Source organism: Podarcis liolepis (genome assembly GCF_965112155.1).
Source record: "Podarcis liolepis genome assembly, chromosome: 15".
In the NCBI taxonomy this organism is placed as follows: domain Eukaryota; kingdom Metazoa; phylum Chordata; class Lepidosauria; order Squamata; family Lacertidae; genus Podarcis; species Podarcis liolepis.
In genome coordinates, this window is record NC_139566.1 from 31,061,387 (window position 1) to 31,081,267 (window position 19,881).

The following is a 19,881-nucleotide window of genomic DNA, read 5'->3' on the forward strand; positions in this document are numbered from 1 at the left end:
TGAACGCCGCAAGGGACAGGGTGGTCCTGAAGGGATTTGTTTCCTTGGGCTGGATAAATAAGGGAGGGGGTGGAAACCCCCCCCCCCCACACACACCATGACATGCGGTGCCCAATAAGGAAATTTTGTCCATGGTATGATTATTTTCCACTTAGCCATTTTGACACTTTGGCACCCTATTTGCAAAATTTAAACAATTCCAAAATACAGGCACACTTTTGCAAGATTCGGTTGTACTTGAGGGTCGATTTCCAAAAAAAAAATTAAAAAAAATCCACTGGAAAAAAAGGTTGTGTCCCTGTGGAGATGGCAGTATTGAGTCAGTGGCTCATGTAATAATAATTTTAATAATAATAATTTATTATTTATACCCCGCCCATCTGGCTGGGTGTCCCCAGCCACTCTGGGCGGCTTCCATAAAAACCAAAAATACAGTAAAATATCACACGTTAAAAACTTCCCTGAACAGGGCTGCCTTAAGATGTCTTCTGAATGTCAGGTAGTTGTTTATCGTTTTGACATCTGCTGGAAGGGTGTTCCACAGGGCGGGCGCCACTACCGAGAAGGCCCTCTGCCTGGTTCCCTGTAGCTTTGCTTCTCGCAATGAGGGAACCGCCAGAAGGCCCTCGGCGCTGGACCTCAGCGTCCGGGCAGAATGATGGGGGTGGAGACGCTCCTTCAGGTATACTGGACCGAGGCCGTTTAGGGCTTTAAAGGTCAGCACCAACACTTTGAATTGTGCTCGGAAACGTACTGGGAGCCAATGTAGGTCTTTCAAGACCGGTGTTATATGGTCTCGGCGGCCGCCCCCAGTCACCAGTCTAGCTGCCGCATTCTGGATTAGTTGTAGTTTCCGAGTCACCTTCAAAGGTAGCCCCACGTAGAGTACATTGCAGTAGTCCAAGCGGGAGATAACCAGAGCATGCACCACTCTGGCGAGACAGTCCGCAGGCAGATAGGGTCTCAGCCTACGTACCAGATGGAGCTGGTAAACAGCTGCCCTGGATACAGATTTAGCCTGTGCCTCCATGGACAGCTGTGAGTCCAAAATGACTCCCAGGCTGCGCACCTGGTCCTTCAGGGGCACAGTTACCCCATTCAGGACCAGGGAATCCTCCACACCTGCCCGCCTCCTGTCCCCCAAAAACAGTACTTCTGTCTTGTCAGGATTCAACCTCAATCTGTTAGCCGCCATCCATCTTCCAACCGCCTCCAGACACTCACGCAGGACCTTCACCGCCTTCACTGGTTCTGATTTAAAAGAGAGGTATGTGCTTCTGGCTTGCACTCTTTATAAATATTTGAGGATTAAGGTTATTAAAAAGGTAAAGGTAAAGGGACCCCTGACCATTAGGTCCAGTCGTGACCGACTCTGGAGTTGCAAGATTCGGTTGTACTTGAGGGTCGTTTTCCAAAAAAAAAATCCAATGGAAAAAAGGTTGTGTCCCTATGGATATGACAATACAGTGGTACCTTGGGTTAAGTACTTAATTTGTTCCGGAGGTCCGTTCTTAACGGAAACGCTATTTACCTTCCTGCCGGAGTGGTACCTATTTATCTACTTGCACTTTGGTGTGCTTTCGAACTGCTAGGTTGGCAGGAGCAGGGACCGAGCAACGGGAGCTCACCCCAGCGCAGGGATTCGAACCGCGACCTTCTGATTGGCAAGTCCTAGGCTCTGTGGTTTAACCCACAGTGCCACCCGCGTCCACTTGAAGGGCTGCATGAAGCTAGTACATATCCCGGCTCAAAACCCCAATATTTAATTGTTTAAATAACCAAGTAAATAACCACACATTCATCCACCTGCAAAATGTGGCTCTTCTCCTATGGCACCTCTCTGAACAGCCTGGCCAGAGTCATGTTTCGGTTTGCTTGCGGGAATCGGTTTGGAGCAGACAACGGACACTGAGAGATCTGGTGGGTTTCAGTCCTGTTGCCTGGTGAAGACTTACCAATTCCTTTGTAGCGGGGCGGGTTTGCTTTCTCATCCAGCTGAAGCTGCGTTTTCACATACTCTGTGGGGAATGTAATGCAAATCTCAATGCCGCCAGCGAGGCCACCTAGGGGGAAAAATAAAGCAAAGCAAAATAAAAACAACCCCCCATTTCCAAAAGAATCGCATCAACACTCTTTTCGCCTTCTGCCTGGGTGAGCATACCTCTGTCAAGGAAATTCTACTCAATATTCATCCAGAGTAGATTCCAACATATAGTTAGCAGAGTAAAAACTTAAAACACATTGCAGGATTCCCAAAAAATAGACCAGAGGCAATTGTATTTCATCCAGCAGAGTCCAATGGTGTCTCTTTTTTGGAAATAAATTTTTATTTGATTTTCAAACATATATACATATAACAAAATCAATTCCAAATCCAAGTGTCAAGATTACTCTTAATCTCCTGACCCGCCCCCAAATCCCTTCTGCAGGTCCTATTGTTACTATTTTCCACTGCATATCAATACTACTCCAATTTTTAGTCTTTCTAAATTATCCGTACATTCTGTTACATTACAAGTGTGTTTAAAATCCTGCTAATGTTTTAACCTGCTTACAATGATCTTGTATATAAATTATGAACTTCTTCCATTCTTTTTTAAAGTTCAGTGGTGCCCCGCAAGACGAATGCCTCGCAAGACGGAAAACCCGCTAGACAAAAGGGTTTTCCGTTTTGGAGGTGCTTCGCAAAACGAATTTCCTATGGGCTTGCTTCGCAAGACGACAATGCCTTGCGAGTTCCTGCGGGTTCCCCCCCTTTTTCTAAGCCGCTAAGCCGCTTATCAGCTGATCCGATCAGCCGATAAGCCGCTAAAAGCCGCTAATAGCGCTAATCCGCTAATCCGTCAATGGGCTTGCTTCGCAAGACGAAAAAACCGCTAGACGAAGAGAATCACAGAACGGATTCTTTTCGTCTTGCAAGGCACCACTGTTCTTGTCATCTTGGCTCCTGAGCTCCCCAGTAACCACAATGGTGTCAAAGTGCCACCGTTGTATGATAAAGAATTGGAAATTGCATCCATGCCCAAGTTCACAAATTATTTGAGAATATAAACCAAGACGATATGGTTTTGCAAGGACATAACATAAGAAGAGCCCAGCTGGATCAGGCCAAAGGCCCATCTAGTCTGGTATCCTGTCCTCACGGTGGAAAATCAGATGTAGAAAACACTGAGAAGTTCAAACACTCCCACATTAAATGAATAAGGCAATATTGGGTTCAGCTGAATACTTCCTGAAGGTAGCAATACCCAATCTGGGATATCCCATTGGAAACTGCAAGTGGGTGATCAACATAATGGACTCCTCCCCCAGAACAACAACAACAACAACAAAAATCTGCACACAGAAATCTAGCATGTCAGGGAGACTGCTAGGCTAGAACTCTTTTCTGTGACAACCCTTTTCTCCAAACTTCTGTGAAGGAACACTCAGTCCTCTCAACCCTCACATTTATTTATTGATACAGTGGAAGCTTACTTGTTGAACGTAATCCATTCTGGAAGACCGTTTGACTTCCGAAATGTTCAACAACCGAGGTGCAATGGGTGGTTGGAAAATTCAATTGAGAAAATTGAGAAATGCGCCTCAGAAGCCATTCAACTTCCGAGGCGCGTTTGAAAACGGAAGCAATTACTTCCGGGTTTTCGGCGTTCAAAAACTGAAACGTCCAGCTTCCGAGACACTCAAAAACTGAGATCCCACTGCATTTACATTTATATCCCAGCTTTCCTCTTCTTCTTCATTTTATACTCACAAGAACCCTTTGAGGTAGGTTAGGCTGAGAGAAAGTGACTGGCCTGAGGAGACCCTGTGAGCTTCAGCGCTTATTGTTTTTAGGAGACCCCTAGTTCTCTCACAAAGCTACAATTCCCCAGAGTTTCCCCTGAAGGGGGATTGACTCTTATGTCACTCTGGGAACCGCACTGTGGTTGGAAAGAAAAAAGGATCCCTCATTCATTTTATAGGCTTCCAGTGTGCATTAATCCTCATTAGTTGCAGAACACTTAATGAGACAGATGTTGTAAGCTGCTGCCAGGCATTTTCTATCCTTTGTGATCAGCTATCATTTCAGCCGCCTCTAACCTAACCCAACCTCTCCCCTGCTCAAAACTTCCAGATTTCGCAAGCAAACATCAGACAGGATTGCAAAACACATTAGCCAAGAATATCATCCTGTAGTGACATGGAGAGAGAAAGAGAGTGGTTGTCTAGAGAATGGATGGCGGCTAAAAGGATGTCACATAGAGGAGGGAGAAAGGTTGTTTTCTGCTGCTCCAGAGAAGCGGACACGGAGCAATGGATCCAAACTACAAGAAAGAAAATTCCACCTAAACATTAGAAAGAACTTCCTGACAGTAAGAGCTGTTCGACAGTGGAATTTGCTGCCAAGGAGTGTGGTGGAGTCTCCTACTTTGGAGGTCTTTAAGCAGAGGCTTGACAACCATATGTCAGGAGTGCTCTGATGGTGTTTCCTGCTTGGCAGGGGGTTGGACTCGATGGCCCTTGTGGTCTCTTCCAACTCTATGATTCTATGATTCTAACAGATTGAGGTTGAATCCTGACAAGACAGAAGTACTGTTTTTGGGGGACAGGGGGTGGGCAGGTGTAGAGTACTCCCTGGTCCTGAATGGGGTAACTGTGCCCCTGAAGGACCAGGTGCGCAGCCTGGGAGTCATTTTGGACTCACAGCTGTCCATGGAGGCACAGGTCAATTCTGTGTCCAGGGCAGCTTTCTACTACCTCCATCTGGTACGCAGGCTGAGACCCTACCTGCCCGTGGACTGTCTTGCCAGAGTGGTGCATGCTCTGGTTATCTCCCGCTTGGACTATGCAATGCTCTCTATGTGGGGCTACCTTTGAAGGTGACCCGGAAACTGCAATTAATCCAGAATGCAGCAGCTAGACTGGTGACTGGGAGTGGCCGCCAAGGCCATAGAACACCGGTCCTGAAAGACCTACATTGGCTCCCAGTACGTTTCCGAGCATAATTCAAAGTGTTGGTGCTGACCTTTAAAGCCCTAAACGGCCTCGGCCCAGTATACCTGAAGGAGTGTTTCCACCCCCATCGTTCAGCCCGGATACTGAGGTCAAAATCTGAGGGCCTTCTGGTGGTTCCCTCACTGTGAGATGTGAGGTTACAGGGAACCAGGCAGAGGGCCTTCTCGGTAGTGGTGCCTGCCCTGTGGAACACCCTCCCACCAGATGTCAAGGAAATAAACAACTATCTGACTTTTAGAAGACATCTGAAGGCAGCCCTGTTCAGGAAAGTTGTTAATGTTGTTAATGTTCTTCTGTGTTCTGTTGGAAGCCGCCCAGACTGGCAGGGGAAACCCAGATGGGCGGGGTATAAATAATAAATTATTATTATTATTATTTCGTCCAAGACTGGCCCAGTGAGCTCCATGGCTGCGTGCGGATTTGAATCTGGCTCTTTTGCCACCCCCAGTGCAAAACTCTGACTGCTAGACCCCACTGGCTCTCAGCAGCAAGAAAACAGCTCTCCTCATAACTTTTAAGCACAGTCATGCTCCAAAAACCAGGCGCGTCCAGCAGCCTATGCATGTGAACAGCTTTGATGTGCTATATTTTTAATCTCCAGCTGGTTGGCCCACACAGAGAGACCTTCCTGAAACCTGACCTCCCTCTCTGGCTATGGAAATCCGCCTTCACGTCCTGACCCTGTCAACTGGCCGAGTCATTCTTTCCCCTACTATCATTCACCAAGAGGAACGCACCACCCAAGCATGACTCAGCACGAGACATTTGTCCGTTGCCATTGGCTGGGACAGGAGCATGCCCAGTCAACGCCCAGGCCAGGAAATTAGGAGGAAACAGGATTTGCATCAGCTGAGCAGGCTTTCAAGTCTCACGATGATGACAAAGCTGTCGGCAGGCCCGCAAGGGGGAAATATTCCATGCATGCTGAAAATTCGATTAAATGAGGAATTGGCCCCCGGGACTGGCTTTCAGCACTGAAAGCGCCACAGATTGTTCCGGCACCAGACTTTGACAACCGTTGAAAGATTTTTAGCAGGGGTGGGTGGGTGGAAAAATTATAGAACTGCAGAGTTGGAAGGGATCTTTTGCCCAATGTGGACAATGCAATGCAGGGATCTTTTGCCCAATGTGGATCTGGCGTAGGACACCTAACTATTAGCTTCACCTAAACTTAGATCCCCCCCCCGGTCTAATATCCCTAGTGCTGCAAGATTGTCGCAAGAGCGCCTGGATTAAAACTGTCTATCAAAAACTTCACTCTTGTGGTTTATCACCAAAACAGCTGCTCACTTTGGGTTTTAGTAAAGCAAACAGTCTAATTTGTCAGCGCCTAAATGTTATCGAGCGTCAGAACAACTTGGCCACAATAAGGAAATTTTGCCCGTGGTATGACTATTTTGCACCTTCCCATTTTGACTCTCTGGCACCCTCTCTGCATCACCTAGCAATTCCAAAATATAGGCACACTTTTACTCTCTCGAGATTGAATGTATTGCCCTTGGCTGTACTTTAGGGACGATTCCAACAGATTTCACACGAAAAACGCTTATGTCCCTGTGGAGATGGCAGTACTGAATCGGTGGCGCATGCCCTGCTGGCTTGCACTCTTTATAAAGATTTGAGGAATGAGGTTATTGCCCCTCTTTTATTGTCCATTCCGGGTCGCCCAGCCACTGCCACAGTGTCCGTTCTCTTGGCAGATCAAGATGAGCAGGGGACAGCAAAGGTTGCAAGGTTTTTAGCTGGGGCAATCAGAATAAGATCCACTGCTTGACTATTGATTCAAAACCCCAAATTGTATTCTATATAATTGACTTTTTATTTCTATTCTTTGTATATTGTACTGTTATTTTATTGCTATGGCTGATGGCTGATGAAAATGAAGATTCATTCATTCCTCATTCCTTTGCCCAATGTGAGTCTCGAATCCAAAACCCTGAGATTCTGTGTCTCATGCTCTTCCAGCTGATCTATCCCAGAGATGGCCAGTTAACAGAAATGAGAATTTCAGGTGGCTACAGATGGCAGAAAGAGGCCCCCATCTGAATATTCAAAGCAGCATCATACCACTTCAAACAGCCACAGCCTCCCTCCAAGAACCCTGGGAACCGTAGAGTTTTGTCCAGGGCGCTAAAAGTTGTTGGGAGATCACCTAGTCCCAATAAAGACCTACAATTTCCACAGAAATGGAAACCACGCTGTGAATTTTAGCTCTGTGAAGGGGACAGCGGGTTGCATGCCAAATTTCTGCACTCTGAACAAACTACATTTCCCAGAATCCTGGCGCAGGCATGGAAACGCAAGCGAGATCGCTTTTAATTTATTTACAATATTCGCACGCCGCTTAACGTGTGAAATCCCTAAGCTGTTTACACAAAACACAACACCATCATTTAAAAAAAGGAAAAGGGGGGAGCCCACTGTGCCCCAGGACACTTTTTAATTATTTATGAATCACCTAATTAAAAGAACTATTATTACATTAATTTATATATACAGTGGTACCTCAGGTTACATACACTTCAGGTTACAGATTTCGCTAACCCAGAAATAGTACCTCGGGTTAAGAACTTTGCTTCAGTTAAATATTTGATAACAAAGGGTAAAATTGGAGACATAATAGTTGAAATGTACAATTTAAAACAAGTTTTGAGAGAAGGTGAAGTATTGCTGAACATGATTTTGCAAATGGGAACACAGGAAAGGGAGATGTGAGGGAGTCAGAAAAGAGGGTTATGGAAACTTGGTCTATGAAATCTAACTATGTTGTATGTATTTTATATGATTTTCTTGTTCTGTATGTATTTTCTCATTTTGGTGATGGTGTCTTTTATTGTTTTTGGGTTGTGTATGTGTATGGTGTTATATTGTTTAAAACCTTTAATAAATATTTTATATATAAAAAAAGAACTTTGCTTCAGGATGAGAACAGAAATTGTGCTCCAGCGGTGCAGCGGCAGCGGGAGGCCCCATTAACTAAAGTGGTGTTTCAGGTTAAGAACAGTTTCAGGTTAAGAACGGACCTCCAGAACGAATTAAGTACTTAACCCGAGGTACCACTGTATATATATATTGATTCATAATTGAAAGAAATCTCTGAACGACACCCAAAAAATATCGCAGAACAAAGTCAAATGCAAAAAAGAAAAAGAAAAAAAACTGCAGGAACACAGAACAGGAATGATAACAATATTTAATTTTTCAAAAGTCTTTAAACCGGGCAGCACTTTAAAAGGACGATGGTCCCCTGTGAATTAGGCCAACTAGCTGCCCTAACCTTAAATCTCTGCTGAATGGAACGTGTTGTGTGTTTTTTAGAGCAACAAGATTTCAAAGCGCCTCTCACTAGAGAGATTTTCTACAGGGCAGGGACTGAATCAAGTCTATTTGAATGCTTGTTTCTGGCCGCTTATCCTGTTACCTGATAAACTAGTTCTGGGTGCACTCAGAATAAAACAGCATCCATTCCTCCTCCAGATTCTTCTCACGCCCCCCAAGCCTGGGAGCTCTCTCATCTCCTTGACCCGGTCTAGCAAAAGATTGTGCCTGCTTTCAAAAGGGTCTTCCATTCTTAAAAAGGCAACAGGGCTCCAAAGTGAGGCCTCTCTATTATTTTCGGGTTGGGGGAAAACCCCCCTGCATTGATCCAACTTGGCCCTTGTTCCCGCTGTCTGACGGAGGGAAATATAAAAGGCTGGACTTTGGGAGTTTGCCAGCTCAGTTACTTCTCACAACACAGAAGCAAGATTCTTCAAACCCTCCAATACGGTGCTAGAAACCCAGATATATAAAGCTTATCGTCAAATGGCACATTAAACCTAGGTTACGGTCGCCACAACGGAATGGTCTAGCCACCCATTTATTTAATTTTTTTGCAGTGAAATTAATAATAATAAATAATAGTTGTTGTTGTTATTATTATTCCTTTCATTTCTAGACAGCTTTGTATTTTAAAGGGTGGGGGAAATCTCAAAACGGTTTGCAACACATTAAAACAACCAACGTAACCACCCAAAATAAAACCAACTGAAGTCTAACAATGTTCCGATAATATCTCAAGGGCACCATGTTGGCTACCCCTGTTCTGTGCCATTTTTTCCAATGAAGTCTATTATTATTATAGTCATTATTACTTCATTCCTATACCGCTTTATATTTTAAAGAACAAACCTCAAAGCATATTAAAACATCAAATAAAACAAATCAGAACAGAAACAATTTCAAGCTTCTAGGAAAATATTTCAGATCCTTCACTAAGTGACATTTTGCTTTCCATATATTTATCTGCCTACTTTATACAGCTGCCCCATAGCAGAAGTATTCTGGGAAGGCAGTGTGGGATAGTGGTTAGAGTGTCAGACTAGGACCTGGGAGCCGAGGGTTCAAATCCCCACTTGGTCATGAAGTTCCTGGGGGAACCATGGAGTCAGTCACAGCCTCCTGGCCTACCTCACAGAGTCGTTGCAGCGATTAACTGAGGAAGGAGCTGAGGAACCATGGGCTCCTTGTCGAAAAAGATGGGCTGTAGATGCAATAAATTAGCTTTTCTGCTTAAGAAAGCTGGAGGGGCCAGTCAGATGGAGATGTCAATCACCAACTCAGCATCCAGAGATCTCCATTTGGTCGCAGTTGGACCCATGTCTCTCTCTTTTAATCTTTCTTCTATCTCTCTTTATTTCTCTTTCTTTCCCTCCCCTTCTTTTTTTTTTCTTTCCCTCTGGATCTATGTATTTATTTTATCTAGGTTAGTGTTTTAGTCTGGACAACAAAAAGATATTTGATAATAATCCTTGTAGTGATGTATGGAAGTGAGAGCTGGACCATGAAGAAGGCTGATCACCGAAGAATTGATGCTTTTGAATTATGGTGCTGGAGGAGACTCTTGAGAGTCCCATGGACTGCAAGAAGATCAAACCTCTCCATTCTGAAGGAAATCAGCCCTGAGTGCTCACTGGAAGGACAGATCCTGAAGCTGAGGCTCCAATACTTTGGCTACCTCATGAGAAGAGAAGACTCCCTGGAAAAGACCCTGATGTTGGGAAAGATGGAGGGCACAAGGAGAAGGGGACGACAGAGGACGAGATGGTTGGATAGTGTTCTCGAAGCTACCAGCATGAGTTTGACCAAACTGCGGGAGGCAGTGGAAGACAGGAGTGCCTGGCGTGCTCTGGTCCAGGGGGTCACGAAGAGTCGGACACGACTAAACGACTAAACAGCAACAACAATAAAATCTAATAAAAATTATCCTCTCCCCATAGCTGTCAAGTGTCCCTTATTTGAAGGGACAGTCCCTTATTCCAGCGCCATGTCCCTTATTGATGGATGTCCCTTAAATGATGTCCCTTAAATTTCAAAGGAAGCAGCTCCTCTCCCTCCCTGCCTGCCGGCCAGGGAGGAGGGAGGCTCCAACTGTGTTGCTTGGCTGTGTTGCTCACCCAATAAGAAGTCTAAGAACGACTGGGGGGTGGAGCTTGCATGCCTTGTGTGTGGCTAGTTAATGCAAGCTGAGGGGTTTTTTGAATGCTGGATGCCATTTTGTTGCACGTGCTGCTGCAAACTTTGCAGTGCAAAGCCAGGCCGGGGAGCCATCTTAAGTTGAGGCTGCATAGGCCTTGTGGTGCATGTGATTCAGATTCTATTCAGTTGAACCTCTGGTTACAAAGTTGGTTGGACAGTGTTCTCGAAGCTACCAGCCTGAGTTTGACCAGACTGCAGGAAGACAGGAAGACTGGAGTGCCTGGAACAGGTGAGGCTGCAGGTCCCTTATTTTGGCTGCTGGTCCCTTATTTTCAAGGCTGTTGGTCCTTTATTTTCAAATCTGTAAGTTGACAGCTATGCCTCTCCCTCCCAAAAGAACATCCCTACTTCAAGCCTTGAAATATCCCCGTCTGTTACTCTGGAGAGCTGTTGCCAGTACTGAGCTGGACTCCCTCTCATGTTCCCATGTAATTTGGTCCTTTTGTCCCATGAGGACTAGAATCTTCCTCTAGCTCTTTTTTAAGGGGAAAGGCCACTTAACATTCTGCTCAGGCTGACACATGAGAATGCGTGTGCCCCAGGCGGACCTTAGCACTGCTTGGCTGAAACAATGGGTGGTTTTGACTTTAAGCCGCTAAATCTTTCCCTATTGTGTTGCTGTCCTCCAGGGCTGCTGTTCAGCAACTCTCCGCTCCCCCAAGAAAGAAACCGCTGAACCCTGCCTTGCACAGAGTGGGCTGAACAAAAGGATCTTTCTTCAGGCTGACTCTTCGGGATGCAATACCCCAGGAAGCCCGAAACTCAACTATGGCAACACAGCCCAGCCTTGAGCAAATGCTTCTTGCAACAGAGCTCTATCCCGGTTCAGTAAATCTTAGTTCAAATCCCAGACTGATGAGTGTAAGTGGTCTGAATATGTGGATTCCAGGACCACAGTTCACTCCATCTTCGACTGGCTGTGTATGCACAACCGGAGAAGTGCTTATTTATTTATTTTTATTTTGGTAACCAAAGGAGAACGTAGGCACGGACTAGGCAGAAGTGCTTAAAGGATTAAAAATCCTAGGAATATCACAGTACAGTGGTACCTCGGGTTACATACGCTTCAGGTTACAGACTCCGCTAACCCAGAAATAGTACCTCGGGTTAAGAACTTTGCTTCAGGATAAGAACAGAAATCGTGCTCCGGTGGAGCGGCGGCAGCAGGAGGCCCCATTAGCTAAAGTGGTGCTCCAGGTTAAGAACAGTTTCAGGTTAAGAACGGACCTCCGGAACGAATTAAGCACTTAATCTGAGATACCACTGTATACTGATATATCGCAATGCCTTTTCCTGCACTGTGATTTTTGCCGGCGCCTGCTCTTGTGGTTCACTGCCCACCCACCCACCCCCCTTCGTGAGGCTGGGGAAAGCTGATCCGGTTGAGTTAACAGGGGCTGCAGGAATCGAGAGAAGCATTAGCTGGTTTCATGGTTTTCCCCATGTTGTAATTTTTGCACAGCGCACGCACACAGGACTCAGCTACATTAGTCAAAAAACAACATGTTTAGAATGTGTTATAAACATGCAACACCAGGTGGCGCTGCAGAGCAAAAAACTTTTCTATGCGATTTTACATAGAGTTTTTTTTCTTTTTCTTTTGTTATAATGATTTAATTTATGACTTATTTATAGCGGGGGGTTTTCCCCCTGTGTGTGGGGTTTTCACCCATCGTGCTTTGTGATCAATAGCCAGGTCAGAAATTATGAAACCGCTATGACTATATGGACTTCAAACTGTTTTTGGATGGTATTATTGATATATCGCCCAGTTATTTAGCACCTGCTTAAAATATTTTGTGTAGGGATGGAGCCCAAGATGACCTTGAGAATAAATCAAGAGCCAAGAACAATTGTTGTCCCAGCCTGTATAACAAAGGTAGGGAATCTATGGCGTTCCAGATGCTATTGGTCTCTTAACTACCATCCGCCCCAACCTGTATGGCCAGCAATCAGGGCTGTGTTAGCAAAGTCAATTAAACAGCATAGATGGAGTCCAGAAAAAGAGGCATGGGGAGGGGCATTTAGTCTTCAGGCCTCAGACTCCCCATCCCTGATCTATCAAGCTAGTGTGTGTGTGTGTGTGTGTTCTCCACAAACTGAACAAAAATATTTTACAGTGGTGCCTCGCAAGACGAAATTAATTCGTCTTGCGGTTTTTTTCGTCTTGCGAAGCACGGTGTCGGAAAAGTTTTGGAAAAGCTTCAAAAATCACCAAAGTCTTCAAAAACCTCAAAAAAGGCTACCACACCGCGTGCTATGAGTTGCTCCTCGAAGTCAAGTTGCAACTGTATTAACGGTTTTAAGAAAAAGGAAACAAACTTGCAAGACGTTTCCGTCTTGCGAAGCAAGCCCATAGGGAAAACCGTCTTGCGAAGCAAGTAAAAAAACCAAAAACCCTTTCGTTTTGTGAGTTTTCCGTCTTGCGAGGCATTCGTCTTGCGAGGTACCACTGTATTATTTGAGGAGAAAGGGAGAAATATTGTCTGCCTTACCTTCAGGCCTTACACATAGCAGGCAGACAGTCAATCAAATATACAGAGGGAAAACTAACCTCAGAACGACACAGCCAATCACGTGCTGCCTCAGTGAATATTGGGCTGCACAGCTTGGTTGCTAAGCAATGCTTCAACCAGTTCCCACCTTTGGGCTAGCTGACTTTAGCACTAACAGAATTAAACTGAATGGTCCCTGCTACACTGCCAACAAGATGATGGGAGCTGGGGCTCCAGCACTAGCTTGGGGGGGGGTGGGTCTAAGGTTCCCCATTCCTTCTGCACAGGAACCTTTTAGATTACCGTATTTTTTGCACCATAACACTCACTTTTTTCCTCCTAGAAAGTAAGGGGAAATGTCTGTGCGTGTTATGGAGCGAATGCCTACGGGTGGCATGCCTACGGATTTTCCTCCTCTAAAAACTACGTGCGTGTTATGGTCGAGTGCGTGTTATAGAGCGAAAAATACGGTACTTCCTAGAAAGCGGAGAAAACCACCAGAACTGACATTTTATATTTCTTTTAGAGATGACCAGGTGACATATAATTCTTATTATTCAAAAAGTGAACTCCTAGTCACATGGAGGAAGCCTAAAAGGCCATTCACTGTTAATAACTCATTCTCGAATTGCCCCGCTTAAAAATCAAATTGCTCCCCTTAAAATCAAATTGTGGGGTCTGTGCCCCACATTGGGAACCACAGATCTGGATCAAAATCTTCGTTTGGGTAAAAAAAGAGAAAGATATTAAGTTTTGTATTTTTCTCCATAAACCTTAATCAAATAAACGATTGAAAACCACCAGGAGTGGTGGCGGCGGCTGTAAATCTGACAAATAAAATAACTGCAAGGGGTAGAAATCTTGTGAACTTCAAAATAAGCAAGCTTCCCCCAAAATAGAGGGGAGGGGAGAGCTAGGCCCCCAGGTCTTCTCAGCTGAAAACCGGCTTGTTCAAATCTCAGCTGTGTAAGCAGGGAGCTTTGGGTAGGTGAAAAGCCGTTCCTTCCTTCAAGCAAGGGATTATACAGGGCGTGACATGATTCAGCTGGGCACTGTGCCCGCCACTCGGAAGACTCTTAGCACAACTGCGGCACCTTGCCCCTCGCGCACGGAGGAGAGGTTCTTCTGAAGCGCCAAGATTTGGCAATCGTTTTCCAGCTGGCAGAGCTGCCGTGTGAACTTGGAAACAACCAGCACAGGGGAAGCGATTCCTATGCAGAGACTTCAGCCCCAGTTTTCAAAGCCTGCCTCTGCAGTCATGAGAGCTAGCAGCATGGATATATTTTATTTTATTTTATTATTATTTTATTATATATTTTATTATTTTTATTATTTTATTGTTTTTTTATTATTATTATTATTATTATTATTATTTATTTATTTTATTTTATTTTATTTTATTTTATTTTTAAAAAGTGGTGGCCAAGAGCAACTCGCAAGGAATACGTCTCAGAGGACACCAGAATTTTCGTGGAGAAGTCCATGAAATGGCGAAAATTTACTTAAGAGAACACTGTAAACAGCTAAAAACTTTGGGCAGGATTTGAGTAACGCTTGTAATGTACTAAAAACTAAGGTAAAAATGGATGATTTAAGAAAAACAGAGAAAATATGTAATGCAGTTGAAAAAGATTGAATATGGAAACCATGGAAGGGTGGAAGGGATCTAAGAAGTAAGGGAATCCTAAATGCTGATGGTGATGTCTAATGTTTGAATTTAAATGTGTAGTGTAAAACTGAATAAAAAAAGATTGTACCAGAATTTTCATGGAGAAAACCACTTCCTTGCCTCCAACATTTCCTGCTTGTTGTTGTTGTTGTTTAGTCGTTTAGTCGTGTCCGACTCTTTGTGACCCCATGGACCAGAGCACGCCAGGCACTCCTGTCTTCCACTGCCTCCCACAGTTTGGTCAAACTCATGTTGGTAGCTTCAAGAACAATGTCCAACCATCTCGTCCTCTGTCGTCCCCTTCTCCTTGTGCCCTCCATCTTTCCCAACATTTCCAGGGAGACTTCTCTTCTCATGAGGTGGCCAAAGTATTGGAGCCTCAGCTTTAGGATCTGTCCTTCCAGTGAGCACTCAGGGCTGATTTCCTCAAGAATGGATAGGTTTGATCTTGCAGTCCATGGAACTCTCAAGAGTCTCCTCCAGCACCACAATTCAAGAGCATCAATTCTTCGGCGATCAGCCTTCTTTATTGTCTGGCTCTCACTTCCATACATCACTACTGGGAGAACCATAGCTTTAATTATATGGACCTTTGCTGGCAAGGTGATGTCTTTGCTTTTTAAGATACTGTCTAGGTTTGCCATCTCTTTTCTCCCAAGAAGCAGGCGTCTTTTAATTTCATGACTGCTGTCACCATCTGCAGTGATCTAACTATCCACAAAAAACCCAAGTGGGAAGGTTTGGTCCACTAACACAGCAGTAGAGGAATATTATTGCAACTCAGGGGCCACATCGCTTCTCAGCAAGCATCCGGGGGCCGAATACAAGTGATGGGCAGGGCAGGAGACAAAAGTGATCGGAGCAATTACTCTTATTTTTTTAAACTTTATAGTGTAGGATCATTTCTACACCATCACACATCTCAAGGGACAAACGGAGCAAAATTTCAAGGGCCAGACCAGAGGTCTGGAGGGCCGCCTATGAAACCGTAGGACATGTTCTGAAATGTGATTGGCAGAGGAGACAGGCAGAGGGGGACTGACCCCCTGGCCTTTCATGATGTTTCCACCTGAAATGACTATTATGGAGGGGGTCATGATTTGGCTAAAACCGGTGTGTGTGTGTGTGTGTGTGTGTGTGTGGTGGACCCAGAGGTTAGGTCCGGAATGAGCCCGTGGTTTCAAAAACTCAGCTAAAAATAAAACAATGGCAAGAGTTTCTCCCCGAAAGGTATGTTGGTATTAAAGGGTTAAGAAGCTCTAATCAAGACGCTCTAGTCACTGAGCAGCTGGAGGTCGTTAAGCTTCCTGGAATGTGAGTTTGTATAAATAGTCAACTCACTAGTGTGTTTGCCCCTTCCCCCCTTCCTTTTCTTTTGGGGCGTGTTTGCTGAAATGTGTGATTCTTCACCAGGGTTTTTTGTTTTGTGTAAATAAACCTTTTATTTGAGTTCCAAACCGCTTGCTCCAAGATTCCTTTATTGAAAAGATGCTGACTCTCCAGCCCTTCTTGAGCCGCTGTGCGAAATGCTCTGCTGTAATGGGACATTGTGGCATCGGAAGCGCACTGGACATGTGCTAACCATTAAACTAATTAAAGTTTAATGGGACAGGTTATGGATGTTTGTACGTCAAGAAGGAGATAAGGAGTGCAGTTCAGAGTGATTTATGAAAGGACTGGAGCGAAGACAGAAGCGGTTGCTGACAACGAAAGCCTTCAAAGCAGCTTGAGTCCTGCAACGTGCCTAGGAAAAGTTTTAAAGAGGCACTGCGCAGTTTGTACTCGCTGGAAGACGTCTTATTCCTCGAGGAGCCACCTCAGCAGCTGGGAGACGGTCTACAGGTCTGTGAGTATCATTCCTAAGCCCCACGGAGGATGGCAGAGTCCCAGGAAAGTTTTACTGTCCCATTTACGCGACTCAATGGGAAAAATTGGCAAGATTGGAAGGCTAGAGTAAGGGTTTGGTTGCAAGCAAAGGAGTTGTGGAGTTGTACTGAAGCACCGCCTTTACAGACAGCTGCAGACGCGTCTGCAGAAGACAAAGCAGCAGCGGCAGCTTCTCAGAAACGCGACAGGAAAGCCCAAGGTCTACTAGTTTTGGCAGTGGGACCAGAGCAAATGCCTTATGTTTCTGAGTTAAAGAACACGCATGAGGTCTGGACGGTTCTGCAGCGGCTAAATTCCAGAAACACTGCAGGGGCCAAGATCCATGCTACAAGATGTTTGTTTGATTTACGTCTCCAACCGGGAGCGTGTGTGAAAGAACATATTGCCAAAATGGTGTCTGCCTTTAATCAACTAAGACAGCTGGGCATTGCTTTCTCTATGGAGCAGCAGTCATACATATTGTTGTCTTCTCTTGATAAAAGCTATGAGACTCTAGCTTTAACTTTGGAAGCTATGCCTTCATCTGAATTAACCCTTGAATACATTTCTTCTCGACTTGCAGATGAACAGGATAAAAGGCAAAGAGAAAGAGGTTTGTCTTCAAAGGGGAGTTATGCTGTGCCTAAGAGTGGGGATGCTGAGTTTGAGAACACAGTAAATGCTTTTGCAGCTAGACACTGTTTTCGCTGTGGTTCCTCTTCCCATTTAATCAGGAATTGTACACGTGAACCTGGTCAAGACAGCACCAAGGCCGTTACCCCTAGTTACCCGACAAGGAGTTCCAGGGGACGTCGAAGAAGAGGAGGAGGTCGTGGCTACTCCCACAGCACACAGCACATGGCTTCAGCAATGGTGTTGATGCAAGGGCGTGGCCAAGGCAGCAATCTACGCTGGTTGATCGACAGTGGTGCATCTCACCACCTGGTGGCGCCATCTAGTGTCCGTTTGCAGAATTGCAGACATTTGCAAACCCTTAAAGTTGTGACAATGGCAGATTCAACTAAACGTTCCTTAGAGACCGTAGGCATAGTGTTTTTGAAGTGTTTGCAAACAGAAATTGATGCCTACGTGCTAAAGGGAATGAAGGGGTGTATTTTGTCTGTGTCAGAACTTGATAGAAATGGGTTTAAAACTGTGTTTGAAAATGGGGTTTGCACTATTTCAAAGAATAACATATCTCTTTTGCAGGTGGAATGCAGAGATGGGTTATATTATTTTGAGACAAGTCCAGATGAAGTTGAACAGGTTCATGCTGGTTGTGTGAACTCGCCTACCCATAATTCTTGTGTTCATTTATGGCATCGCCGTTTGGGACATATTAATTTTCAGTATGTTAAAAGACAACCTGAATTATCAGAAGGGTGCAAATTGAACAAGTGTACTAAGTATTTGGATTGTACTGCATGCAAAAGGGCGAAGGTTCATAGATGCAGCTATCCCAGTTCAAATAGGAAATCTGACAAAGTATTCCAACTTGTGCATATGGACCTATGTGGCCCAATGCCTGTTGCTAGCATGGGAGGTTCGAGGTATGCACTGTGTCTCTCAGATGACAAAACAAAGGTTACATGGTTTTTTCCTCTCAAAACAAAAGCAGATACTGCAGAAACAGTTAAAAATTGGGTTCATGCAGTAGAACTTGAATTCGGTACTAGAGTTCTTGCTTTTCAGACAGACAGAGGGTCAGAATTTACCGGGTCTGTGTTGCAGAATTTCTTTAAGAAAAAGGGAATTAAGCATCGTCTGTCTACACCTTATTCCCCCCAAGAAGGAGGTGTGGCTGAACGCAAAAACAGGGTTCTGCAAGAGTTGGCAAACTCTATGTTGTTTGATGCTAAACTTCCTCAAAGTTACTGGGCGGAAGCCTGGAAGACGGCTACTCATGTTCTGAACCGAGTGTATAATTCGGTAATTGATACTACACCATATTTTGCTTTATATGGGAAGAGGCCCAAAGTTAATTACTTTCGGGTGTTTGGATCTCAAGCCTATGTACTTATCCCAAAAGCGTTAAGGAAAAAGGGAAGTCCAAGGGCTAGGAAACTCATCTTTTGTGGGTACGAACCACACGCCAAATCTTGGAGGTTCGTGAACCCAGATGGGGATACTACAAGAGTGGTCCTCAGTAGGAGCGCTGAATTTTGTGAGCAATCCGGATGGACTCACTTACATGCTAACCCTGACATTTTGAGAGATGATTTGGGCATTTATGCTGAGAAAGAAAGTCCAGAGGGTGATGAGCCAGAAGGGGACGGTGCACATGGTTCAGATGCAGATTCTGACCAGGCACAAGGTTCTTCTCCTAAGGTAGAAAAGCCAGAATCTAGGAGTGCTCCAACATCGCCAGTCATTAGGCCTAGCAGACAGCAAAAGCGAAGCAGGTCGCCTGCAACACCAAGCCCAAGGGAGGTATCTAAACGCAGGTCTTTATCCCTAGAGGCATGTCCAGACATAAAGTCTGAGACAGATTCTGACAGCCAACGGTCAGAGGGGGCACAAGAGGAGCAATTGCACAGGTCAAAACGTGCCACAAAGGGCAAGCCGCCAGAGCGGTTTAAGGTGACAAGTGTATACGTAAATATGGCACAGTGTGAGCCAGATAGCTATGTAGAGGTACAACAGCTTCCAAGCTCAGAAGCCGCAAAGTGGCAGGAAGCAATGGAAAAAGAGATAGCTTCAATGAAGTCTCTCGGTGTGTTTACAAGTACAGAGCTTCCAGAAGGGCAACAAGCTGTAGGTTGTCGATGGGTATATCGTTTAAAGCCCACAACTACTGAGGAGTTGCAATATAAAGCCCGACTAGTTGCAAAAGGGTTTTCGCAGCGCAAAGGAGTTCACTATTCTCAAATCTATGCCCCTACTTCAAGATCGGAGTCATTAAGAATGCTTTTAGCCTCTTCAGCTAAGAAGGGAAATAAGCTGTTTCATTTTGATGTCAATGTGGCTTATTTAAATGCAGACTTACAGGAGGAAGTCTATATGACGCCACCACCAGGTTTTGAAGGAGACAAGCCAAACCAGGTCTGGCGCCTACACAAATCCATTTATGGGTTGAAACAGTCGGCCCGTAATTGGAATTCCTGCTTAAACGATGCTCTAGAGAGCATGGGGTTCAGAAAGAGCGCAGCAGATGCGTGTCTTTATCTAAAAAGCTCGGGATGTGGACAAGAAGCAGTCTTGATATTTGTTGACGATTTATTATACAGTGGAAAGGACGATAAACTTGCACAACAATTTGCCACAAAGCTTGGAGAAAGGTTTCAGATAAAATCACTAGGCAATGTATCTGTTTATCTAGGAGTTAAAATTCAGCAA

The 19,881-nt window shown here is 44.9% G+C and overlaps 2 protein-coding genes across 3 annotated transcripts in view; one reads left to right on the top strand and one right to left on the bottom strand.

Moving 5' to 3' along the window:
- LOC310695090 (uncharacterized protein) overlaps nucleotides 1-19,881 on the top strand; it is a 136,245-nt gene that overhangs the window by 77,636 nt on the left and 38,728 nt on the right. The window lies entirely within an intron of this gene.
- SLC25A1 (solute carrier family 25 member 1) overlaps nucleotides 1-19,881 on the bottom strand; it is a 66,932-nt gene that overhangs the window by 20,334 nt on the left and 26,717 nt on the right. For both annotated transcript variants that reach the window (XR_014519924.1, XM_083479088.1), the window contains exon 2: nucleotides 1,956-2,063. Coding sequence is in view for 1 of the 2 variants with exons in the window: in XM_083479088.1 (XP_083335214.1) it covers nucleotides 1,956-2,063 (108 nt within the window). In the remaining variant the exon portion in view is untranslated. The remainder of the gene's footprint in view (nucleotides 1-1,955; nucleotides 2,064-19,881) is intronic.